This window comes from Drosophila nasuta, chromosome 3, assembly GCF_023558535.2.
Source record: "Drosophila nasuta strain 15112-1781.00 chromosome 3, ASM2355853v1, whole genome shotgun sequence".
Taxonomy (NCBI): Eukaryota; Metazoa; Arthropoda; class Insecta; order Diptera; family Drosophilidae; genus Drosophila; species Drosophila nasuta.
Genome location: NC_083457.1, coordinates 45,056,629 through 45,084,300, shown reverse-complemented (window position 1 = coordinate 45,084,300; position 27,672 = coordinate 45,056,629). Strand labels below are relative to the sequence as shown.

Sequence of the window (27,672 nt, the reverse complement as noted above, 5' to 3'; positions counted from 1 at the left end):
CATTTTGCCAACCGTAATGCATGTAACAAGCAGTTGGAGCCATCTTCAAAGCCATAAATGAAATATATTCTACTATTACTCTTTTTGACAACACTTGTTATTTTTCCAGGCAGGTCAAATTGATTTCGATTTTTGCCACAGTCACTTAAATTGAAATAAAAAAGAATGGCAAATGTATTTTCACACAATTAATTGGTATTAATTGAACTGCCTACAAATTCGGTATATTTGATTCTCTTTGGTATATGTTGAATGTTTCAATTTCCGTCAATAAGCTTTAGTATTTTTTCGGCATAGAAATATCGTATATTTTAAGAGTAACACCGCATTACATTGCCTTTATTGATATACCAAATAAAGCCTTTGGTATATTTATTTATTTTTTTTGGTAAATTAATTTCGTAAATTTAATTAATAAACTCAACTGCTTTATTTTTAGTTAAAATGTGTAGCGGGTATTTCACGGTCAAACACACTCGACCGTAGCTTTCTTACATACTTTTGTGTGTTTCGCCTTTGTGCTTGTATTAATTAAACGCCGCAGGATAATGTGTTTATTTTAGCCTTGCCCACGAAGAAATGTCCATTGGACATTGCCTAGTGGCATGGAAAATATGGCATTGCAGTTTGTGCAATAATAATAACCACACACAAGTTCGGTCTGGGTCGACTTACCGCATCCTCGTGCTCATCCAGTTTGCTGTAGCTGGCGCAATCCTCGCACACTCGCTGCTGGCACTCGAAGCACGTCTTGTGGTAGTCGTCCGGCTTGAAGGACTTCAGGCACACCCGGCAAGCGCCCGCCCTCCGTCCCGGCTCTTGCTTTGCCGCAGCTCCTGCCCCACCACCTGCTGTATTGTTATTATTGTTGTTGCTGCTGGACTCCTGCTGCTGCTGTTGCTGTTGCTGCTGCTGCTGTTGATAGCTGGGTGAGCCATAGCTGCCGCTTGTGTCCGCATCCGTGGGCACCAGCGAGGGGGCGTGGCGACATTTTATTAACTGCAACAAGAACAGGTGCAACATGAATAAATCGTTTCGTTCGCAAATGCATTCAAGCGTCCCCTAGGGTCGCATCACTGTCCATCTCTCCCTCGCTCATTGGCCAATCGATTCAATAATTAACTTGTTGCTTTGCAAAACTGTGACCTGATTTCATAATTAATTCATTCGCAAATTGCTAACGTGACGGGCGCAGGCGACAAATGCGATAAATAAAATAAATGGGCGCGATTAGCGATAGTCAAAACGGAAATTGCTGACATCGTTTGTCGTTTTTCGGGGTGGGCGGAGGAAACATTTGACAAGCCCATGCAAACGACAAGTGGGCGTGGCCCATGTTCAACTCAAATGAGGCAATTAACGCTAAGAAAATGAATGCCAAAGGCAACAAGGACAATGTCGAAAGCAGCTGCTTTCCTATGCTCATAAGCCGCTTGATGTTTGCCATTGTATTATTACATTATTTTCTTTCTTTTTGTATTATTTTCACTGCCTTTTCGCTCGCTTCTGTTTTTTACAGCTGCAGCTTATGGCAAAGGTAAAGTCGCGATCCGAAAAGGTTGTTCCGCGTTAGTTACAGTCGAGAGGCAAGCACAAAGCGTTCTTTATGCAGCGCGTTGCGCATACGCACAGTTGCACGTACCGCATTCGCATTTCGCCATTGGCAACTGAGCGGAACAAAAGGCGAGCATATAGTACAAGTGAATGTACATCTACTTTGATTGCACTTTATGAATGTTGAATAGTTTTTATAAAATTTAAATGAACTGCAGCTTTAATTTTTCTTTTAATTTAATTTTAAATGCAACACACACATGTTCAGCGAGTTGCCTGTTGAATGTTTTCAAATTTAATCCAACAATTCGACTCCATAAATGCCAGAGAGTGTGCGAATAAAAGTGCCAAAATATTGGCACTTGACGGGTTATGTGGTAACTGTGTCTGGGACTGTCGACTATCGACGCTTCTCTGAGTTCGTTTGAATCAACAACATAAAATATCATTTCATTTAATTCTAATAAATCTGCTATAGCCGCAATAAAATCACAGCGAGAGTGCGAGTCCCAGCAGTGAGCGAGAGCTCTGCTCGCTGCCAACTAAAATGCAATAAAAACACAACACAAAAGTCAACACACTCTCATACTGTGTGTGTGGGTGGCTTTCTCCCCCCTGTGTGCGTGTGTGTGTGCAGTCTGTTGCTTCTGTGCGTCGTTTATTGACATTGGATTTGTGCTGTGGACACTAGTAAAAATCTACAACTCTCGGTCACATTTATGGCACCATAACAATGACAATGATAATGCCAATGCCTGGCAATGGCTCGGTAATGCATTGGCCAGCTCTGTCTTCCCCTCTCCACTCCTCAGTCAATTCCCTCTCCACTTGGTCGACCCTTGCCTTACGTTGCCGTTGTCGTGCATAATTCAATTTGCTCAGCTGGAGCATAAAGCAGGAAAAATATTGCGTATACGCACCGTTTGATGCTTTGTGCAAGGTTAAAGCGCCGTAAGCTCAATGGGGCTGCTGAGGAGGACATTGGCAAGAGGGGAACGCAAGGGGCGGCTGGGGACACGTTGGCTTAGCACATCTCTGCTCTGTTTCCGTGCATTGTTATAAGTTGCGTGCACTTTGAGCGCTTACTTAGCTTTGGTCTTTTGTTTGTGTTACCGTTGCGTATACGTAATATTTTTCAGCGAACGTCAGCTGGCTTTGGCATTGCAAGGGAAAAGTTTTGGCGCAAACTTTCCCAGAGCAGAGCTGAGCAGAGCAGAGCAGCTTTATGAGCACTTGTATAAAAATTCATGCCATAAATTCGCATGCACTTAACGGCCAAGGATCTGAAAACTCAAACACCAATCCAACCGCATCCGCAACTGAATTCAACTCCAGGCACAACCCAAACCCAATCCCTAAGATATCTACACACATCCACTTACCTTTGTCTGTGACGGTTAGCAGCGATGAGGAGAGCGTTGCCTTCATTTTGTTCAAGGCGCCTGTGTTCGAGGCACCGCCGCCCGAATCTGTTGCATGCTGTTGCCTCTCGTTGGTCTGCTCATCGGTGGCCACCATCTGCGAAAAGCCAAAGCGAAAGCGAAAGGAAAACGCGTGTAAGATAAGAGATTTAAGGGCATAAATATTAACAGAATATTGAACTGGAATTCTCATTTGCGGCAGCTACAAAATATTTATAGTTACGAGCAGAGAATATTGAATTTTCATTTCAAACTGCGATCTCAGCAATTTTCTCTTCCCTCTTTTTTCTTTTCTCTTTACTTTATCTTTTTGCCTGACTGCAAATTGAATTCCTGAATGGCTTTACGAGCTCAGCTGTTGCCCTGAACAAAAAAATAAAGAAAAACTGCTTACCCATACTCGACATACTGTGCTTTATGCGATTTGTTAATTTTATTTGAATTTTGCTTTTCACTTTTCCGCATCGCGCCGCAACATTTATATTGGCCTCATTTTGAGCCACGTCATTGTCGAGTCCTCCCAAAAAAAAAACGAAGAAAAAACAAGAACGCAGGCAGGTGAAAATAACGCGTTGCGTTTTATTCGAGTTACTTTTGTTGTTGTTCTTGTTCTTGGACCGGCTGTGGCTCAGGCGCAACAAATTGCCAGGGAAATCGTAAAATGCGGCAAGCAATTTTTGTTTAAACTACAAAAAGAGCGCCAAGTTCTCTACCACGAAAAAATTGCCGTCATTCTTTTTTAATGCACAAGCATAGAGGAGAGAGAGCGAGAGATAAAGAAAAAGAAAATGCGAGAGAGTGTTAGATACTGTTGACGAGGCCGAGCGAGCCTCTGGAAACATAAGTGCTGTGCGTTGTCAGCATTTTATGAAGTGGAAATTTTCTATTTGCCAAAGCGATGGCGGCGACGAAACCGGAACAAACAGCCGCTTCTCGCACACAGCAGCACTCTTTCGCTCTCTCTCTGTCTCACTCAGAAAGATAGCGCAAATTACGCTAAGTGCTTTCGGCTGCAACGTTTTGTTGTGCGCTCTACCTTTGGGATGATAGTGAGAGGGGAAGTGGGGCGGGGAACGAAAGTCAGCCTCTGTCTCAGCCTCAACTAAGCGCTGACTAGTGTCAGATTATGGCCGCTTTGTGCTCAGCTTGCGCTACATTTTTGATGATGTCATTTCGAAGTCGGCCTCAAGGTAATATCCATGTGGCGGATTTATGTATGCAGCAACCTCCTTCCCCCTTCCTTTGCTCATCGAGATATTAGTGTACACTACTCATCCCTCGCCGTCGTATATCTTTTGTGTCTGTGTCCCTTAATTTATGTACTTGCTCTGCTTTTCGGCGCCATTATTTCACAGCATTGCCTTCCGTAAACTACTCGCTTATGTCTATGTCTGCGCCTGTTTCGTGTCTCGCCTCTCACAAGCAATTATTGCCGTGTTAATTCTGTCATTTATTATGATTTTTTGCTCTTTTTGGCAGTCAGGCTTTAGTGTCGTCGTCGTTCCCCCAAAACATCAGCCAAAAGAAATAGTTACGTGTTTAGTGCCGAAAATTACGGCTCGTTCTACGGGCATTTAAGTGCTGCCAGCAATGATGTGTCCCAAACACCATCACAATAATCCACATTCATGCCAGCTGCCAGCTGTGGCATATGTGCGCCCTTTACGGCCGTAAAGTATGCTACATAAAATGCAAGTCAATACGTAATAAGGAGGCAACAGCACAAAGGGCGAGCGAAGCCACAGCATCAGCAGCTTTTAGCGTTATGACTAAATTGCAGCTGCAAATGCATATGAAAATCAATAAAGGAAAAGCGGGGAAACTGTTGCCCAAAATATTACAGCGAATACGTAATGCACTTGCTGTCGAACAGAGATTGTAATTGCAAACTGGCAAACTTAAAGCTCTGATGTGGTTAGTTTTATGTGCCGTTTTTTGCAGGTAAAATATATAACAGCAACTAGGCATCGTGTGGCTTTGAGTGCACTTCCAACCATGTGCAAACCGCAAATGAATGTGCTGCACAGTGCAGTATATAAGATACCTCGTACTTAGAAGAAATGCTTTATGGAAAGGCTTTTATGTCAGAAGTAAATATATGCTTGTGCAGTCTCTTCCTGCTTTTGATTAATTGTACTAGGCAGAGCACTTGAATTGTAAAATTTCTGCACATCGCAACCTCTTCCATTCAGTTTAAAATTCTTCTTAGGGTATTGCACAACTTGGTTTACCACTTCACTTTCGACTGCAGCGTGTTTTTTACTTGTTTTGGGGTTTCTTTAGTTTCTCTGTAGTGTGTGCTGATAAAGAGCAGGAAAACTATTAAGAAAATTACAGCATATAATTTGCAGTCTCTTTATTCCGCACCCTCTCGCAATCCATTTCTATTCTGTCTGTCGGTAACACATTCATGCTCGACTGATTGCCTTTGAAGTCAGCTGTTTTATTTTTGCTTTGCACAAATTGCCAGCACAACACAGAACACAACACAGGAAAGAAAACATAACATAACAACACAAAAAATTGTGTTAGGCATTTAAATGGCAAAACAAATAGAAAAAGTTTCTGCAATCCTTTAGATTGTTGTTTACTTGCTTGTTGTTTCTTGGTTTCGTTGCGTTGCTTTTTTGTTCAAAAGACTTTGGTGACAGTCACAGTGCGAGAACTGTCATCAGCACATCATCATTGTCTTGAGTTAGGTTTTTGGTGGGTGGTGGTGCTTGTGCTTTGATTTTGTGCTTCATTTGGTCTAATCAAAGTTTTGGCTAAACAACCGAAGAAAAGTATGAAAGAACTCTTCAAACACAACTTGAGCAGTCGCTTGGCATTTGCTTATCTCATTTTCTGATACTTTTACTTTAATTCCCCCTTTCCTCTACTCCGTTTTTTTTGGACAAACTTTTCCAAGTATTTTGTGTGTTGTGTGGGCTAAATAAGAATTTCAACGGAATTTACACTGTCCCTTTATCGTCTCCTTCGCTTTTGGCAACGAGTTTGCGGCCTGCGACTGCGACTGTCTGTGTCTGTGTTTTTTTTTCTCTTAGTCGAGCTTATGTCCAATCTTTTTTTTTCCACCCTCGGGCAGGTGTTGTGGGACAATTGAACCGATTTGATTGCTGTCCCTTTACACGTATTTATTCATTTTTCCAAATATATATATTTATTCTTAAATTTTTGAGCTGGAGCAAGGGAAAGGTCAGCAATAAAAGGAAGAAGAATCAGTGAAGCGTTCAAAGCATTTAACGGACTTTTTAATTAAAAAGTTTTGTTTGTACTCAAGGTTGAGAGAATCCCTTCCTCTTGCTCTGCTGTCAATTTTAGCCTTGTTTGTCTTTACTCTGATCTCTGTTTGAAAAAGGCTTAAGAAAGCATTGGCATCTAGAGCGTTGATATCACCGATATACCCAGCCAGTGCAGCTCTTAAAGTGCCTCTCGCATTGAATTCATTTGTTTTTGTTGCATTTCATTAAGCAACAGCAACAAAAAGAAAATGCTCATTAAATTTTCAGTGAGAGAGCGCACAATAATTAATTAAAAAAAATTCAGTGGAAAATACGAATGTGAATGCGATAAATAAATTAAATTGGATATACAGAAAAAATAAGGCATAAATTACGAGTAGCAGCTGTCAATGACAATGGGCGCGACAAATGGGAGTAGAATGAGGATTTTTACACAGATTTATTGCGAATTCTCCTCATTTGATAAGTCACTTACCTTCTTCATGAACGTCATCACATTTGTGGGCAACATGTTGGAGCTGTAGTTGAAATTTTCTTCTGTTTGTGAGTGTCGCTTTTCGTTTGTGTGTTTAAAGTGCAATTAATCACGCATACGCAGTGTTGTCCGGCTGCCCGTTGGATTTTATGTCAATGTGGCTTTTGTTTTATTTATTTTTCCTTTTTTTTATTTTTTCGTTTTGTCAATGTTTTTTGTGTGTGTGCGCTTTTAAGCCGCTTTAAGTCATCTCCATGCGCTTTGTTGATGCTGTGCTTTCGCTGTGTCCGTTGATGTTGTCCATTCTGTGCGCGTTCGCTTCAATTTGATTGGAAACAAATGGCCATTTTTCATACGCCATGTAAATAGGCATTGACATTGTACTCGGTATTGAATTGAAGTGGTCCTTAAAGCGCAAGCAACATGTTTGCCTTACTACATGTTGTTGCCTGCCGCTTGCTGCTGTTCTTGTTGTTGTTGATGTTGTTGGCGTCAATTGATTGATTTACGAGTATAACGTGTTGTATGGGGCAGCAGCATAAATGCTGCTCGTTGCCTTTGGATGCCGCTTTTAATTAACATTGGCTGCAAGAGAAGAGTGTGCAAAAGGATTGAAAATTATAATTAGTCATTGGGTTCTAGGTTGGTGAAATTGCATGCGGCGCCAGGCGCAAAAAGTTGTTTTACTTCGAACTGCGAGTCACTCATCTCACACAAATCCCGCAGGGCTTACACCGTACTTAAGCGAAGGCCCATAATTTACCCAGCGATAAGCATCGCAACAGCGCTTGGGTTGGCCCACACACACACACCCATACAGAGTCTTAAACACTACTTGACATGGCGCTGAAAAGTCAAGCGGCAAAAGTTTATAAGGCGGAAATAATGTGTCGCGCGCTGCATGCAAAGTGAAAGTGCTTCGAGGCTTTTGTGAATTGTGAATTGGCGTGGAGCAACGGAAAATGCGATAAACTGACCGTTATAATAGTCCCGTTACAGCTTACAACTAGGTTACCCGGTTACAGCTTAAGCTTGCGTGTAAAAATAAACTAAATTTGAGCAGAAAACACTTTGGTCTTTAAATCGTTTTTTACGTATTACTAAAGAGGGAATGGAATGGAGAGTTTTTGGTATTTGTAAGTAGCTCTTTAGCAGGCGGCATTGAGTGCAGCACTTAGTTTGCACCTGCTTCAAGCTGGCAGCTTTAAGCTGAAAGTATCCTTTTTGTGTGTGCTGTGCTGCCTCTGTCAGGCATTGTCATCAGTTAGCAGTAACTTGGGTGTACTTGGGTACAAATCCCTGGCATGCTCATAAGCTGCACACACAGCCATTCACATCTCTCTCAGTGCTTTGTGCAGCTTATGGCGAATTCTCAGGAAATCTCATTGCCTTAGCTGCCCCTCCCCATCCCATCCCATCCCATCTTTGTTCTTTGTTAACTGCTGCTCAGTTTTGGTAGCTGGCAGTAAGCTTTGCCTGGCTGGCTGCAACAGTATTATTAAATCAAATGACCCACATAGCAATCGAATCGCTCGATTTGCAATGCGATCTTGCAACATTTGCAATTCCGTATCCTACATACACACACACACACACAGACAGAGATAGACAGATTAAAGACAGAGCTCAACTATTTCTCATGGTTGAAAGTTCCGAACGTGGCTATAAAAGTAATTGGCAAAGAAATTTCATTTGAATGCATTCATTGTTGGGTTATTTCCATCATTCGTTTCGCTCCGTTTCGACATCGACACATTACAAAACTTCATAAACAGCCATCGAAGCGCTGTTCAAAAACTTGCTTGGCAACTGAGTAAGAAATCGAGAGATAGAGCGAACGTGATATGGAGAATGTTTACGCTAAATGAATTTTTTGACTTGCTAAATGAGTTGAGTTTGCTCAACTTTGCCAAATGACATTTAAAAAGCAAAAAAACGATGGAAGAGAAAGAAAATTCTGCTAAATTAGTTGGCGCTTCAAAACTGTCAACAGCAACAGGGCGAGCTGCAGTCTGAGTGCAGAGAGCACAAATTTTTGGGGGGCGTTTGCCCTCAAAATGTAAAGCAAACTGTTACAAGTGTTTGCTTGCCACGCCCCCAGCCCACAGTCAACAAGAGCGAAGACGAAGGGGGTCGGCAGCTGCTCCTGCTCTGATGTTGATGTTTCTTCTCCTCTGGCTGCTGTTGCTTACACAAGCTTAACGCGCCACCAGGATGTGCTCATAAATTGTAACTTTGGCTGCCGATGCCGAAGGCAACAAGCATGAAATCACACACATACACACAGACAAGACCGAAGCTGGCAAAGTTCCAGCGAAAATTTGGCATAGCCTGCTATGGTTGGCACATAGTTAATTAGCGCGAAATTGAGGGAACGAGCCTGTGGCTCGTCCGAAGGCCTATGCGACTGGTTTCAGGGGTTGAGGGGGAGATTTGGATTTGGATGTGGGTTCAACATCGTCCTCTGCATGCTAATAGGTAACTGATCAGCCTTGCCAATTGCGTTAAAGGTCAAAATGTGTGGAAATAATGCGTGCATTAGCCAAAATCAAACAAGATTTATCACACACAAGCTGCAAACAAACACACACATTTATCGAGCAAGGACAAAGTCGTGAAATTGTCACGCACATGTGAGCCAAATCGAAATTGAAACGTTCGATAAATACAGTAAAAATGGCGAAAGGCAGTATTTGGTGTTTTTGTTTTTGTCCAAAGTGTCGAAAGTGAATTGTAATTTGGAACTGTGTGGAACGTGCATGAGACACAAATTAAGTGCCAACAGCGAGCTGCTAAGTAGCATACGACAATAAATGGCCAGCCGGAGAAGAAAAGACTCAAATTGCAGTTGAGAAATCGCAGCGCAGCGTAGTTCATAAATAAATTGCAAGCAGAGAGCAGCAAGCACAACTACACAGCGGGTACACAAAGTCTCATGAATGGCATGAATGAGAAGCACACTGTCAACAATGCCAAGGCAACTGGGGAGCTCAACGAACAGCACAACTGGCATTGTGATTGGGATTGGGGGACTGCAACTGGTTGCCAGTTGTTTTGGCTTGTTAGCGCAGTCAATGCAAACGTCTGTCGTCTATCGTCTGTCCGTCGCCTGCTGTGTGTAAGTTGTTGTGGTCAGAGGCAACAGCATAAGATGAATGTTAAATTCCAGTAGAGCACTGAGTCCGTTGTCAACATTATGCCAAGGAAATACTGAGGCAAACAACAAGTCAACTGCATGAAAATCAATCTACATTCGCCTTTGACATTTGACTTCAATTTGTCTTTTGTTCGTAATAATGAAATTAAATTCTTACTTGAATTTATCTGAAAATGTGCGTAATGTGTAACCGCTTAGCTCGTTTCGCTTCGCTTGGCAAATGAATCAAGCTCATTAAAAGTAGTAATTAAAACTAGACTAAGCACATTAAATTTAGCACATATGCACAGCATTCAGCAACATTGTTGAAACTGTCAGAGGAAAGAGTGGAGCGAGGGGAGAAAAGGGATTGTGGCAAACATTGCCATTATTGCCTAACAGGATTTTTAATGAACCTGCAAAGTGTGGAAAGCAGGATAAGGCAGCAAGCTTACAGCTTTTGCCTGACTCATTGTCAACGCCGTTTGCCTAATTGACAGCAGTCGACCGAGCGGCTTACATGGCGAATGCGTAACGCTTAAAAAGTATGCAACAGAAATCAAGGCACGACTTTAAGTGAAACAAAATTAAACATTTAATTGCATAAAGTAAATTACAATGTGGCAGCAATACGAGGGCCAACAGAACAGATTGATGTTTGGCGAAACAGCTGCCACACTTGCCACTTGCCACTTGGCATTGACATTTGCTGATGCGGGGCACGTACACGCCATCCAAATGAAATGAAACTACGCCCATCGGGGGCGAGTTGCTGCTGCGTGTTGACAACAACATTTTCGGCTAGAGACTGTAACAAACAAAACGTTTAAACTCAGTGGCTGCCTGGCAACGTTCGTTTTCAAACTGAAACTCAATTATTCAAATGCCCCCCGCAAAATGCAGAATGTAACTGCGTAGGCGTGCCACATTGCCATTGCCACATGTCGCACTTGTGCTCGTTTGCTGTGGCCAATACACGCAGATACTCGTATGCTGATACCCGCAATTTGACATTTAATCAACATGCTACGCCCAGAGAAACCTTCCCGAGAGCCAAGCGTCAAACCAAAAGTCACTCTCACCATCGAGTAGGGCTCGACTTTCAACTAGAGTTTGAACCGCAAAGATCAAGTGTTTGTTGCGGTCTGCACAACAGTTGTCAGTTGTTCTGTGCGTCGCTCTGTGCGTTGCTTTCATCTTAATTGAAATCAAATCAAAGTGTTTTCACTCACTGAATGTAATTGTGTGGCAAGCTTTGTTCTTGTCATTCTCTCAATTTATTGGCTCAATGGTAGTTAATTTTTTTTTTGTGGGATTTGAGACTACTGCTAATGACTTCCTATTGTTCCATGTGCCATGTTTTCCTTTTTTTGGTTCGTTCGTGAATTTTACACTCAATTTACTTGCTGATATTGTGGCTTATTGTTGTATCAATTATTTATTTGAAGATTTTCCGTTTGTTTTCTCTCTTCGAGTGCGTCCGTAACACATGTGGGAATTGTGTGCTTGGTTTTGGTTACCTGCAAAATGGATTTTGTAAGTTTATTTGATTACGGGGACTCAAAGGAGCCACAATTACGACAGCGAGCATATACATATATGCGAGATTTTATCATCAGCTGTTGGCCTGCATATTGTCATATTACACATACGCAGTGTTTACACCCCCTTTGGCAAGTGCAGTGTTTACTACTGAGAGCGAGATAAGAAGCACGAATTACGCATACGCCGAGTGTGTACAAAAGCGCACATAAAATATTCAAAGTCACGCTGCAATAAAACGGAAGTCAACTGAATATGGGCAATATAAAAACGCGTAGCGTAGCTCATTAACGCTCGAGCAAATGTGCAATGTGGTTGGTCATTCATTCGACTGCATGACAACACGCAATGTTCCTCTCAGAGTGCGTGAGAGTGTCGCATTTATGTTGTCGCGCCATAAGAGCATATTTGGAAATGCCTGAAATTCAAAGAGCGGGAATAACTTATTTGGGGGGGCTGCTAAATTTTGATTTATTTGATTTAATTAGATGAAATTGATGCCGCATGAAGGTCCCTCGCTTGACCTAGCAAATTAAATCAAATTGCAAAAGGCGCTAGAACGCAGTGCCCGAAAATCTCAAAGTACAGCTCAAAAAGGGGTTTAAGTGCCGTCGCAACCCGCTGGAATTTCAGCGCGAAAACAAAGTGACCGCAATTAATTAACCGCAAGCAGCGGCAATAAAAATAATGATAATGCCTTGCGAGACAGCGAGAGAAAAAAACAAGTAAGAAAGCTACAGTCGAGTGTACTCGACTGTGAGATACCCGCTACCCATTTTGAATAAAAGAAATATATTTTGCGGTATTTTCTCAAAATATACCGAATATACTGCACAAATACTAAAAATATACCAACTGGTATATTTGGTATATCGACATAGTACCGCATTCAAAATATACCATATACCATACCGCACAATGTACCAGATTGTCGGCCAAAGCAAATTAGACCCCTAGTAAGTAGGCGTTTTTGCCCATACAAAAGTATTTCTTTAATAACTTCGACAATTTTTTATGTGATTGCAACCAAATTTTCAGGAATCATAACCACTATAGTTATTATTGTATATACCAAAATTTGGAATTCTAGCTTTAAAATTACGGTTGTTATTCGATTTTTTTTTAGTTGCGGGGGCGGAAGTGGGCGTGGCAAAAATTTGAAACAAACTTGATCTGCGTGCAAACATAACAAATGCTGTCGAAAAAAAAATTATAGCTCTATCTCTTATAGTCTCTGAGATCTAGGTGTTCATACGGACAGACGGACAGACGGACATGGCTATATCGTCTCGGCTGTTGACGCTGATCAAGAATATATATACTTTATAGGGTCGGAGATGCCTCCTTCTACCTGTTACATACATTTCCTGCCGGCACAAAGTTATAATACCCTTCTACCCTATGGGTAGCGGGTATAAACATAGAAAAGAAAAGAGTGAATGCCTGTTGCTGGAACTTAGATAGAAGGACATTGGCCAGCTCCGAAAAAAAAGGTTGTGCTTGATACTTGTTAAAAATTGCATTTGTCTGCTGATTAAAAGAGTGAAAAAGTAAAGTGAGGGCAATGAAAAGGTTAAGCTGTCTTAGTTGCCACACACAAATAAATACATATCGAATTAAATATTCAGCGTGCGGTTCGGGCAATTGCGAACATCAATGTCAATGTCAATGTCAGTCTCAATGTCAAGCTGTCGTCTAACTAAACAAGCTAACAAACTTGCCCAGGCCAGGACTTTGGCAGCTCAACGGCCTCATGAACTAACTAATGCGAATTCAATGTCAGAATTGCTGCTGCTTCTATTACTCTCTGGATCTGGTTCTGGTTTTAGCTACGGCAAGGACAAGTTCGTCAGACTGTTAGCTGGCTTTTGATGCCAAAGTCAATTAAAAATATGAACGACAACTAAATAAATTTGCATTAATATGCAAGAGAGCTAAAATGTATGCAAATGAAGGACATTGCAGTGTATGTGTGTCTGGCTCGTCCTTAACCAGAAAGCAAGGCTGCTGTAATCCACTTAGAGCGAGCAAGCACGTTGCAAATACAAATTAAATATTTACTCAAGTTTTTCGGGCAAACTTTTAAAGGTATTTAATGCTTGCACTTTCAAAGTATTGCAAATTCTTTTTCACTTACCAAGCTATCTGCGAATCTATCTTATTATATTATGCACACAGCTATGTACAAATAGTTGTACTACAACAGAGTTGCTTCAATTCTCTATGGCGTGTCACCGACACAAAGTCACATCCTTGAGTTGACTGTTCGCCTGTCGCTTCACGCGCTGTTGTCATTATTGTTATTACTATTTCATTGTAGTTGCTTTAGTTGTTGTTGTTGCTGTTTATCGCGCACACACACACACTGCACTGCACTGTCACACATGTTTCGTCTGTGTCTCCTTACGGCTTTGCTCTCATTTTTCTGCATTTCAATATCGCGTATACACCACAGCAAATACTCGAGCGTATAAATTGCATTTCATGTTTGTTCCAGGCTGCTTATACCCTGGAACTCCTCTCTCTTAAGTGGATAAGTCCATTAAAGCCACACATGCAAAGAGTGCATCATTGTCTGGTGTTAACTTCACACTCGAGACTGTTTTTTGAGTATATCTTTGACTTTGACTTAACCCTAAGTCAACTGAACTTGTCGGGCGCAGGGTATCTTGTAATCGAAGCACACTTCAGTGCACGTGTTTATTCTTTTATTCATGCAATATTTAACAAGCGCTCGTATTGTTTGTACTATTTACTTGCATCGCGTAGACAGCGTGTGTGTATGTGAAGGTCAAATGTCAAATGCAGCTGGCAGACAGCAAGACAGACAAGTCGACAGAGAAACAAACAAAAAGACAGACAAACTGACAGACAGACACACGGAAAGATAGAAAGACAGCGAGACAGACGGACATAAAGTCAGACAGCTAGCTAAATGTAGTTCGTATTTTTTTTTTATTGTGTTGGCCGCAGATTTTGACTTGTGCTATTTACTTTTCCCTTTGCCACGACGCTTCTGACATAGGAATCCTTTACACACATTTTCAAGCGTTTTTTTTTTGTGCTGCTGTCAGTTGCGCTTGGCTTAATCATTTAATACGTGTAATTCATAGCTGTCTCATAAAGAATTCAGTAGAAATCCAATATTTATGCCTTTTAATTCGATTGCTGTGCGCTGTGAAATGAATTTATGACTTTTTCCCACCCACCCGCTGACTAACTGACTGATTAGGGATAAGGTAACAAAAACTGTTTTATTTTTAATTATAAATGATGGGCTGCATTCATTTAAATTCATTTAAATTGGCTTGCTGTGCACCTCAATTATGCATCTATTCATATTAAACAGTGCCCCATCAATTAGTCAGAATGTTTTTACTTTTACTCGCTGTGCTAATTGTGATTATGTGACGCCATTAAAATCAACATCAATCATCATAATTTATGATGTTGTTGCGAGAAAACATTGTGGAAAAAAACGAAAAACATGCAGCAGCAGAAACCAATTGCTTTTGATGTTTTGCGCTCCCGCCAAGCACACTCAACGGGTCGTATACACAATATGGAGTGAACTTCACATTTCACATGTTGCGCATACCACGTGTGGGACGCCTTGAAGTGACTTTGGCAAATCATTTTTCTTGTTAATGCATTTAACATGGTTATTAATCAAACACACACACACACACACACATACATACACACACAGACGGTCGACCAAAGTCATTTTGTTATTGAATCCAGCAATTTAAATGGATCCGCAGGCATCGCATCGACATTGGCAATGGCATTGAAGAAGCAATAATTGCTGAGGTTTTGCCTTGGCAAAACCGAACCGCATAGACATTGCCATTACTCAGCCGCATTTGTGACTGTCTTTGGCCGGCTTTCAGTTCGACTTGTGGTTGACTAACAGCCCGCAGCGAGTGTCAGGCATGCTTGTGGTGTGTAAGGTTACAGGACACCATTTGCACAGCCTAATCCCGAACATTTATAATGCATATACACACACAGAAAAGCAAGAAGAAAGCCTTCGATTCGAATGTATACTCATTTATGTAGCAACTCTTCCCCGCTTTAATACACTTCTACCTTTTGTGACAACAAATTACCTGTGCGATTTGATTTCATTTCCGTTCTGCTGAAGCCGCCTGCCTCCATCATCATCATCATCAAGCTGCTCGATTTGTTTCGGTTTATTCAGTTTCTGGCTTGATTTGCTTTTGGGTATTATTATTTATTTTTTTTTTTTTGGTTTTTTGGTGGAACTGCAGATGAAATATGTGGTGTGTGTGAAGCTGATTGAATTCGAACCAAGCTGAGTTGGGGCATATGGCATTCGACAGCTGTCGAATTTGGAATGTACTCGTAAATCAAACATAAGGTTCGATCATGCGAAAAGTACTCACAGCTAGCACATTTATTTATTTGCTGTGCTGGAATTTGTTTCAATTTTTGTGCAAAACTCCATTAAATCTTAATTAACTAAAATATTTTGCAACACTATCAAATATTTGCTGAAATATTTTTGACGCTTCAAACCCAAAAAGTGTCGCATTCTCAAAATCAATAATATGCTGAAAGTATTTCTATATATACATATTTTGTACAAAGTCTATTCAAGAGCACGATGATAAAGAGTTGAGAGTCAAGTGTCTGGCAAGTTGCTGAAAAGTTCGCACTAAGTCATTCTCGTATTCAACGAGTAGAAGGCAAATATATTTCCATCGTTAATTTCTTGACTGACTGGCAAAGTTTTTACTCTCGTAATTATGAAAGTTGGTCAACTGGGCTGCTGCTGCTGCTACTGCTGTTGCTATTTGGCTTTGGCCTCCAACTGGGGGTTGTGGTCTGGCCCATTGGGTATTCCATCTGACAATGAGGCCTTCGCCTGCCAAGGCCTTAAAGCATGCACTTGAAGAGCGTAGAGCGAACGTTTGGCATTGTGGTTGCTAACTAATGATAGTGTTGGCACAATTTTGAAGCACAGGACATTCTCATTATGTACCTACATAGAAGCACAACAAAACGAAACTTTTTGGCAGCGACAAAAGTTGATTTAAATTAGTAAATTAGAAAATGCCCAACAGCAGCAGCTGCTGCCAAGGCAAGGAGTCAGCGTCAGCGAGTCATCAGTGTGAAACTCACTTGACGTGCTACAGCGGAAGTTGTCAATGTCAATGGCAGCAACAGCAACAGCAACAGTACTGAGGACTTCCTTCTTTGCAAATTGCACACAAAAACAAGAGCATAAATTACACAAAGGCAAATGGAAAGTTTTATGCCAAAGTCTGAAGTTTCATCAGACTCGTCGTTGTCCTTGCCGTTCAAGTCCAAGTCCATTTTCGACAGCATCAAAGTCGTTGAAGCACACGAGCTGGCAAGTTTGGCTAACATGACGATACGAGTATGCATATAGCCAGGACCTAAGAAAATTATGAAGCACTGCCAGACAGCCAACCAGACAGACTTCCTGTACGTGCCAAAGGGACTCACTGACTGACTGACTGACTGAGTGACTGACTGACTGACTCGAGGAGTAACAGTAACAGTTAGCCACGTAGCCACTTCACTTCGCTTCACTTCCTCGACTAACTTGTTTTTGTTCAATCAACAATAAAGCTATAGCTTCAGCTATATAGCTATAGCTATAGCTATTGCTGTTTGCTCTGCTGTTGTCGTCGTCGTGCGTTGTTCTTCCTCGTTTCTCTAGTCAACTCTCGTTGTTTGTCTAAGCTCAGTGAAGTGTGCCAAAGATATTTGCGCCCGATATGCTAGCAAGCATTTCGGCTCGGCTCGACTCGTGTCGTGGCAAACTTTTGCCATGTCTACTTGTTGTCATATGACTATATCACTTAGACGAGGAATATGTGATTACTTTGACCTAATAGAGTAATAACCCAAGAACGAAGCAGCTCCGGATAGAGCCGAACCATTGGAATTACAATATTTCTGTTTTGCATCTCGCCTAATGAGCTCCGCTTGCCGCCTTTTGACGCCGCTTCCTGGCAACGGAAGCACAACCGGAGACACGTGTGCGTACAAGAAATTCATCAGAGAAAAAGATAACAAAAGAAAGTTGGGTCTCTGAAATTGAAGCTGGCACTTTGGCTCCTTTCGGTCTAAGGTGCGACTTTTGGCTCACAATCACGTATTCACTTTTTGTTTTCTACGAATCCTAAAGTGTTTATGCACTGTTGAAGATTGCGCGCTCGCAGGAGGACAATAAAAAAACTCACACACACAGCCGAAATTATACGCGTGGCAAAGTTATTAAAAGCTCGCCAACGCTGAGCATGAGATAAAAAAGCGCTTTATGGCACACCAAAGTTTTTAATCTAATAATAAGTTATTAGCACGTCCGCGCTGGGAAAGTTGCTACAGCTGCAGCTGCAGCGGCATACATTGTATGCAACACAGACTAATCCATGAAGAAGGCACTCAAAAATTCCGTTTTTCACTTTGCTTTGCTGCACACACAAAAACTTGTGATTCATGAACCCTTTTTTTTATGCCGCCTGCTTTGTCCGTTGCCTAGTTTTTTTTGATGTTTTTTGTGTGCTCACATGCTCGACTACTACTGCGTATAGTCAGCGAGGCGTGAGTCCTTTTTGCTTTCCTTTCTTTTTTTGGGTAGTCCTTTGGGGTGCTGTTGCGGCTGCTGTGCGTTGAAGGCGAGTTTCACAAATGATTTCACATTTTTGCATAAATAAATGTCAAGTGTGCGCCGGGGTGCGCTGAGAGTTGCTGACAGCTTTCTAATAAACCCAGTGAAAAAAAGGATAATCAGCGCACACACAAAAAGCGATGTGACGCACCCAAGCAACAAGTAGTCTAGATACGCATCAGTCTGAGAGAGTGTATGTATGTGTTGGTGAGTGTGTGTGGGTCCACTTTGGCTTAGCAATAATAATAATAACCTTGGCTGCCATGACGCCTCGTATTTTTCAATGTGCGCCTCAAGAGGTTGGGAAATGAGACTTTTCTCATATGAAACTGACAATTTCCATTGCCACTACAAAGGCACTCGACAGCGGGCCGCCAGAGGGGCGACACCACTCCCACCAGTCTTCTCTCTCCTTCTCCTTCTCCTTCTCCTTCTCCTTCTTCTTCTCTTTCTTTTTTCTTTCTCTTTCTATTGGTAGGTTTATGTGTGTTCTTTGGTTATTTTAGGATTGCTTGGCAACGGCGTTGGCAATTTTAATAATGTTTACTTAAGGCGCAGCAGCCTAGCCAGTGTTGGTGTCTGTGTCTCGGTGTGTGTGTGTGTGTGTGAGTGTGTGTGTGTGTGTGTAGGTGGGTGGTAAATGTGTAAATAAATAAACCAGTAGCAGTAGCAGGAGCCACAACAGTGACAACGACAGCGGCAGTCAAGTGTAGCACAAAAGGCGCCACGGAAAAAAAGTATAGCATACTTATGCGGGCTATACAAGGGCTCGCCTGCAACTTGCAGGTGCAGCGAAGCATGCCAAATGACAGCTGCTTATATTGTTGCGTGGTTTAGTATAGTAAATGCCAGCAGCCCATAAACTGTAGCCAAGGAATGCAGCACTAAGTGACACTTAACGCCAGGTTGGTCCTGGCATTCGAAGAGCGAGCTTGGGTTTGGCAAATGATGCTACCTGACCAACTGTAAATCTTTGGCTTTTGTTATGAAATTCTGTATGAGCCATAAAAACTTTCATTTATGGACGAAATTGTGGATGGGAATGTGAATGGGTTAGCTTAGAAAAGCCAAAGCGGCAACTCTAGGCAGCGTCCAAAAGTCACATTATCCCTTTTTGCAACTGAAATGGAGAAGGCATTTATATAAATATCACTTTAAGCTGCCAGCTTGCTGCAGCTGTTGCCTAATGAGCGGATTAAGTGGCCAGCAGCAAGCAGCAGTCAGCAGCTAACTGCAATGGGCGCTTCCTTTCGTATTCCTTTTCCCTTTCCGCTGCCGTTGCCATTTTCGTTTACGTTTCCGGGCAACCCTTTTGTTGACACGAGCCTTGGGTAGTTACTTTGACAAATGGCTGCCCTTGAATGGAGTGAATGGAGATCGAAGGATTCTGTACGGGCACTTTAAGTTTTCAGCTTCACTTTTTCCCTGCCGTATACGTAATATGAGTGCCACACTCACAGTCATATCCTGCCGAGCTCCGAGTTATATAACAAACAAACAAAAAATGTGTTTTCTGCATTTCCAAATAAAATGAAATAAAAAAAACAATGTAAATGCGATTGAAGTGTGAGAAGCGACAGCGAAAAGAAAGCGAAACAAAGAAGCATCAAATCCAAGCGCATTTGACACGCATCCTGGCAACGCGACAAGTGCTGGCTGCCTGTTATTGTTTGGCAAAAGGATTTGTGCTTGGTTTGCAGCAGGCAGCAGAGGCAAAAAAATATTGCTGTTCATGCGTTTATATTGGAAAATATTGATTTACCTGCTATCAAAGACAGCTGCCACACGTTCAAAATTGTATTCGCCAAAGCATTTGCCTCGAATCGAATCGCACTCGCGCACTTTGCCTTTATGCTCGCAACTCAAACACATAAACGCAATAATCAATAGAGATTTGCTGGAGCTTAGCTGCCTCTCCAGCTGCTGCTGCTGTTGTGGCAAAGTGGCAGAGTTGCGCATACTGCCAGCAGAGACTGTTAATGATGGCAATGGCAATGGCAGTGGCAATGGGCCTCACACAGACTGTGTCCCTCGCCTTTGACTGTGGCTGAGATTGACGTTTTGCGGCCTGACACAAGTTACACACGCTCAACAAGTGCAGTTAAGGCCACATCATTAACATTTGGCGCCAGTCTCAATGTCAAGGCAGCCCTTTTGCCCTTTACGCTTGCCCACTACGGTTATAAATATACAAATACCAAAACGTGTATATGTGGAAAGCATAGCTAGTTACGTGGCTGACTTGGAAGTTTCTCACCGCAATTACGCAAAATGCTGCAATGACGATAAAAATTTGTAAGAGGCGACTAATCTAGATGACTTGAAGTTAAAATATATTAAATGTAAGTTAAAGAGATTGTAACTCTGTAGGATATGAAGCAATTCATGTTAAGTTACTATTTAAGGATTCGCTCTTGCTTTCTTATTTATTTTATAAAATTAGACATGATTAAAATGAACACTAACTTATTTCTGAAGCACTGAATGCAAAGGCCTTCAACTTGTCTCTTGATTTCTGTTGCTCTCAATCTCCGCAAAAGTATCGCATTTAAATGTCGTTCTACTAACAACTTTAACTTCATCGTCTCACTGCCTGCACTTGGCTGCGTCTTTAAAAATATAAGCGCGTATTTTTAGCCACCACAGCCTTGGCTTCTTACACTTAGACTTAATAAGATGACAGCAGCAGTCAGTCAGTGTCACGCTTACACCTACGCACGCTCCGCACACCACAGCGAAAGAATTCAAGCCATTCCATCGACTGGGTGAAGAATTTGCTCATGTTTCACATGTTTATTTTTTCTTGCCCCACGCAAAAAACTCTCTGTTTGTTTGCAGCAAAGACAAGGCAAGGCAAAAGCAAAGGTTTCATATTTCGTTGCTAATTTAAGAAATTGCCATCATTACGCATACGCCGCGTTGGCAGCTGCTACTTTAATTAGCATTTAAAATGTGCAATTCGGCCTGTTAAATGCGAGCTGATTTCATTGTTTCACGCGTGTTAAATGCAGAAAGCTTTGCAATAACACAGCTCATAAAATCTACCAAACTAATGCCCAGCCATGACAGCTATGACAAAAACCCTCCCAGATTTGGAGACTGCCTGTTGCGTGGTCTGGTCTGGCTGCTGGTTTGGTCTGGTTTGGCCTCGTAGGTGGCCATCTGCTTGTGCAAAATGTTACTTTGCGCAAAATTATGCAAATTTGATGTGCGTTTTGTGAGCAAGAGAAATGCGTTTGCCTCTGCCCAGCTTCTGTTCTGCATGTCCTCTGGCTGTGGCTGTGGCTCTTGCTGTGGCTGCCTCCTGCTACCATTTGGCTCTTATTCAATGTATGCTTATGTGTGTGAGACGGCAAGTGTGAGTGTGTGTGTGTGTGGTAACTGCACCACATGCCCAAGCACTAAGCAAACAGTCGGTTTGGACCTGCAGCAGCTGAGCTCGGGATAGTGCAAGTTTTCGGACAGCAAGCAAAGTGCAAAGCAAACACAACTGTTAAAAATAGTCATAACAAACAAAATGCATCAAAAGTTGCCAAACAACACTTTGTTTTATTTTCTGAAACATTTTTCACGTAAAGTAGCTCGTTAGTACGAATAAAGCCAAGTATTATGCATGAAATATAACGCATAGTTAAATAACAAAATTGAAAAATGAACAAATTTTTAAAGAATGTCAATCGGTTGATTAAAACTTTTAATGGTTTTCCCAAAATAAGTTTGGCTTCATGTTGATATTGCACTTTTATGAAGTTTTAAAGCTTTTTCAGCAATTTCCATGAATTTTGCAATTATTATAAATGGAACTAATGCACCGCTTTGGGAAACTCTATGCTAACAAATCCGAATCTCCATTTATATATTTCTCTATATAAATTGGCGGAATGGAATGATATGTGAAAGAGTTTGTTTGAAGGGGAATAAAAATGAGTTAGAAGCTTGATAACCCAGCAACAGCTGACTTAATACTGTATAATTTTCTCAATGTATCGAAAAACAAGCTTTACTTGAATTTACTGTTTATAATCTATCGTTCTTTTGCTCTAAGGAATTTGACTTCATTTTATCTTATCGAAACTTACTTCAATTTACAACGATGGATTATCGGGATGAAAATCGCTGGATCAAAAAATACTTTGCGGCTGATGATGTTTCAAAACATTCCTCGGCTTTGACCATTCATAAAGATGTCTATTTCGAAATTAACGATGCAGAATCATACACGGAGCAAGAGAGGCTGCGCGATCAAATGCTAGCTTGGCGTGACAGGATCGGTCTTGGCGGCCCGCTTGCAGATCATCTGCATCGTCATGCTATTTACACAGCTTGCACAGTGCAAAATGCACGAGTTTGCAAATTAATGGATGATGTCATCACAGGGCGCAGCGAGATGGTCATTGAGCCGAAGAGATTGGGCAAACTGTCAGCACAGAAAAAATAATATTCTTAACACAACAGTACTATTACTACAATTTATTAACATTTTAAATTGCACACATACAAATAAATACTGCGGTGTTGCACATGACGAATATTCAAAAGAGTTCTGCCCATCAATAGTTAGTAAAATACAATTGGCATGGTATCGCACTATAATTTATGGAGTAGATTAAAAGGTCATGATTTAAGCTTCATTTTATTTAATGCTCAAAGCGCTTGTTAAAAGTTTACATTTTACACACATGTCTAACATAATATGTAGATATAAGCCTTAATGAACAAACTTGAAGCGACCAGCGGCATCGAAATTATTAATCAACTTTAACATTTGAAAGGCTCACTCCTCAATAGAAATAAATTAGTGTAAAATTTTACACTACTGTATAAAAAAGGATAAAACCAATTTACTCTTTGCCATATTAAATTGGCATTAAATCTTAAGCTCGCAATATGAAGTGAAATGCTCTGCCCAATACATATTTCTGCACAATTTAAGTGAAATTCTTGATTTACTATTTTACTTGATATGAATATTCATAAATTTGTTCAAAAAATGTTATTTTTGCGGTGTTATGTTTTTATTTTTACGTTTTTTATGGAATTATTATGCGAAATTTTTGATAAAGGCATGGAAGTTTTTGTCCAAAAATGTTGCATAATATTTATGGACTTTCCTTAAAAGTTTCAATTAGTATAGTCAAATTTAAATTGAATGAAAAATTTAATGGCTAATCTATCTTGTCATATTTAAACAACTTAATTATGTAAAACTCCCTCTCTATTTTGTTATCAGCAAATATGTATTATGAGGCTTAAAGTCTTGCTCTAAAGAATATTATGCTTATCGGCGAGCAGCCTTTAATCACTTTTTATGCAAGCAGCCGCTTTGAGGCGGTACAAAAAATGTGAAGCAAGAAGAACAAAAACAAAAACCAAAAAATACAATTTATTTTAGCCATGCTATTTATAGCCTGGTTGTTTTTGGTTTTTTGGTTTTTGTTTCGAAAGGAGCCAGAGCGAACAGCACGATACTCGCAGTACTTTGGCGTGTTAATCTGATCAAAGTGCGGCAGCTAAGAAAACAACGCAACAATTTTGCGCCAAATGAAAGAAAAACACGAAAATTGTGCAAACTTTTGGCCGTCCTCAACGTCGTCGTCGTCGTCGTTGTTGTCGTCGTTTGTTGTGGTTGTTGTGGCCCGAAAGAGGCAACCAGCTGCCGCTACACACACACACGAGTTTTGAAAGCGGAAGCCACACACACACACGCTTACAGTTATATACTCACATATGGAGGGAAATAAACTGCTCATTATTATGCAAAGTTTTCCTTCTTTTGCTTTATCTGCCCGGGCGGAAGTTGGAACAAGAGCTTCGCAAGTCCGAGGAGCAACAGCCTGCTCAGCCATCTCCATATGGCATAATTGGCGCACTGTGGCCAACAACGAACAACGAATGTAAGCCAAGTCGCCCCAATATGACGATATAACATACATAAATGTACATACGGTATAGTATATGGGCTCGTCTGGTTGCGTTTAATATTTCACTCAGCAAGCACTCGTTGGGGATTTTGATTTTGATTTTGGGTTGACTTGCAGCTGCACATAAAATTTACTCTGCACTCACTCGCATATAAAATATAAAATTCAATTTCCACGCACACAAAAAAACGTCGGCCAATTTTTGCCCAGAAGCACAAAAACAACAAGTAAAAAAGCTACAGTAGAGTGTGCTCGACTGTGAGATACTCGCTACCAATTTTAAATAAAAGTAAAAACGGTATTAATTTTAAAATATACAAAATAAAATACCACTAAAATGCAAATAAATATTTAATATATTAATTAAGCACTACATTCAAAATATAGCATAGTAAACAAAATATTCTAGACAATCAGTCAAACACACTATAACCTGTATTAAGTAGTTTTTGTCCATACAAAAGAACGTCTTAAATAATTTATAAATCTTGTATCTCATCGCAATCAAATTTTTAGAAATCATAAACACTGCAGTTATTATTGTATATACCAAATTATCGACGTAGCTTCAAAATAACGCTTGCTATTCAATTTTTGTTGATCGGGGACGGAAGTGGGCGTGGCAAACATTTGAAACAAACTTGATCTGCGGACAACATAATAAGTGCTGTCGAAAAAAATCATTATTCTTTCTCTTATAGCCTCTGAGTTCTAGTTGTTTATACGAACGGACAGACAGACGGACACGATCAAGAATGTATATACTGTATGGTGGGAAATGCCTTCTTCTGCCTTTTACATAGATTTCTTGCAGGCAAAATGCTATAATACCCTTCTACCCTTTGTGTAGCGGGTATAAAAAGCGAGTGAAAAAAAAGCCACGCTTAATGCGCCAAAACATTTGCCTCTGCCATGAAAAATGAGTTAAGCTGCTGTGGTTGTTGTTGTTGTTGCTATTGGTGCGTTTAGGCTAACGGGAAACGGGCAAAATACGAGAATATATATGATTTATGGGGGCAGGCAGCACACAAAAGCAGCAACCAGCAATGGAGTTTGCCAAAGCGTAACGCACGCTTTTCAGGCTTTTGCCAATTTTACTTTTTTTTTAAAGCCCAAGCGATAAGGACGAGGCCTTGGCAATCAGCATATGCATGGCCTCGTTCTGCCATACACCCACGCATAAGTACACACACACAAACACAAACATACATACATATGTGCGTATACTGAGTCAACTGTCTGCAGGCAACAAAGCGCCGTTAAACATGCCAGTAAAACACACCCAGCTACAACAACAATATCGCAAAAAACAACGCAAAACAACAAAAATATGTACTCGTAATTGCCTCGTTTCATTTTTAATAACTGTCAATCCTTTGGCTTTTTTTGGGCGCGGCAATTGCCAAACTGACAAAACCGCTTGTAATTTGTGCTTGTGCTCAGCACATGAGCAACAATATAACCAGAGTAGCAACAACAACTCCCACCAGCAACCAGCCAGCAACCACCAGCAACCGCAACAGCAATAAGCAAAATAACAATACACACATTTCTGGCCATGTTTTCCCTCAAAACAGTTGCCAGCGACAAAAACTCTAACACAAATTGTAGCAAATGGCAAAATGACATTATACTCTTCCAGGAAGTGAAGAATACTAGAATATTCTCGAGCGTGCGATGACAAAAGAATGTAAACAAAGGAAAGCATTCGAAACGAATTATATTAAAATGGTAAAATGAACTCTAAAAAGTATCGCTGAGAATAAAGCATTTAAAAATAGAATATTAAATTGACATTAAGTATATTTTCAGAACATTTTCTAGAGGCTGAAAATAGAAATTGTTTCTGAATTTGAAATTATCAATTCATCTATAATTGCTTTAATTCCCAATTTCAATTCAGTCCGAAGAATCAAAAATATTCTTAGCTTTTTATGATTACAAAAGAATGTAAGCAAGGAAAAGCATTCACAATGAATTATATTCATAAAGAAGAGTAAACTTTTACAAGGATCTTTGAGAATAAGGAAGCTAAAAACAGCTTATTAAATTCTTAACAAGTATATTTTCAGTTCATTTTTAAGCGGGTGACAACATAATTATTTTCATAAAGTATTATCATTTCCAATCATTAATCGCACGAATAGTGAAATATAAACACCCAGATCGATAAAAATAAATTAGTCATTTAAAATTGAATTAATTTAAAACTTATTTGCAGTAAATTGAAAACAGAAATCGATTTGGAATTTAAGGTTAACATTTCTACCGTTATTGCTTCAACTTCCAATTACAATTCAATCCGTCTGTCAGTCATCAGCGAAAATTGTTTGAAAAAGCTCTATATTTCAAATAAAAAATAAAATAAAAATATGTTGCATTGAAATATTACCCCAGCAAAAGGGCATTAAAATATCGCAGTTGGAGACAGTTTCAGCATTTCAGCTATTTTCCGCAGTTTTTTTGTTGCCAGTTTCAGTTTTCCAGCGCTTGTGGTAAAAGTTTTCGGGTAGCTCGTTTGATAAATGTTTGTCTGAACTTTCCGCCAAACTGTTGCTCGGCTTAGACTCAGGTCGCGCAGCCAGTGGCAATGCAATGGGAGCTAGTATATCCCCAGCCATGTATCTCGAGCAATATTAGCGAACCTCAGCACTGTGGCCAAGTAAAAAACTCAAGAGAGAGAGATAAAGAGAGAGAGAACTCGCAAAAAATCACGTTGAAATTTGCTTAAAACTTTAAGCAAACAAGCGCTTGGAGAAATGGTTTGGCCTTGGCCAAGGATTCTGTTGCCAATATTCATGTGCTGTGAGTTAAGGCCTTCAAGGAGCCAAGCAACTAAAGAACTGAGAAGAGCTGTCAGAACTTCGCTGAGCTGCCATCCATCTCAGTCTTTATTATTTTGTTGTGCATGTTTAACTTTACATTTACTAAAAATTCCATTCATTCATTTCATCTTCTTTCATTTTTTCAGATGTGTTGTTCCTTTGTCTCAGCTTTAAATTTATGATTTCTTTTTTTTTCCAGCTGCTTAAGTTTTTTCGTTCGTTCTGCCTGTTGCCCGTTGTTCAGTGCATACATTAATCATTTGAAGTGCACGGGGTTCTCAGGCTCAAAGTGCCAAATCGTACCCTTGGGCGCCAATTACATTAATCAAAGTATGAGACGGAAAAAGCTGGTCTCAAATATTTCAGCGAAGTGCAAAACCCAAAATCCACTCGAACTATGACACGACATAAAATGACAATTTTGTGTGAGCAACGAAGGTGAAGGTGTGGTCACTTGTAGGGCAAACCATTATCAGCTGCTTCGAAGAGATTACAGAGTCAGAGACCGAGTTTGGACATGGGTCAGAGGGACGCGTTTAACAAAATGTAAACAGCCAGCGCAGCTAGGACAGACAGACACCTTTGTCTATATAGAGAAGTCTGGCTGTGTGTGCGTGTACTTGTGCCGGATATTACGGTTAGTCCGCGTAACGGTAATGGCAATGCCAACAGCCGGCGGCCATCAGAATCCAAATCCAAATCCAGCTGCGACCCACCGCCCAAAGTGCCGCACGGAAATTGTAAAATTTGTTACATTTTGTTTCGTCCTTCGAGCCGTGGATTTTCTTTTGCATTTATATGGAAATTAAGTTATTATGCTAAGCAAAGCAACAACAACAACAATAAGCGAATCAACCGCGAGTGGAAAACTTTAACACGAAAACTAACC

General features: G+C 40.7%; 1 protein-coding gene across 1 annotated transcript in view; it reads right to left on the bottom strand.

Annotated features, from left to right (window-relative positions):
* The window catches only part of LOC132790312 (regulating synaptic membrane exocytosis protein 1), a 62,901-nt gene that overhangs the window by 31,507 nt on the left and 3,722 nt on the right, over positions 1-27,672 (bottom strand). Inside the window, 4 exon segments of the mRNA XM_060798803.1 lie at positions 676-978; positions 980-999; positions 2,937-3,072; positions 6,693-7,277. Of these exon segments, the coding sequence (XP_060654786.1) occupies positions 676-978; positions 980-999; positions 2,937-3,072; positions 6,693-6,728 (495 nt within the window). The 5' untranslated portion in view covers positions 6,729-7,277.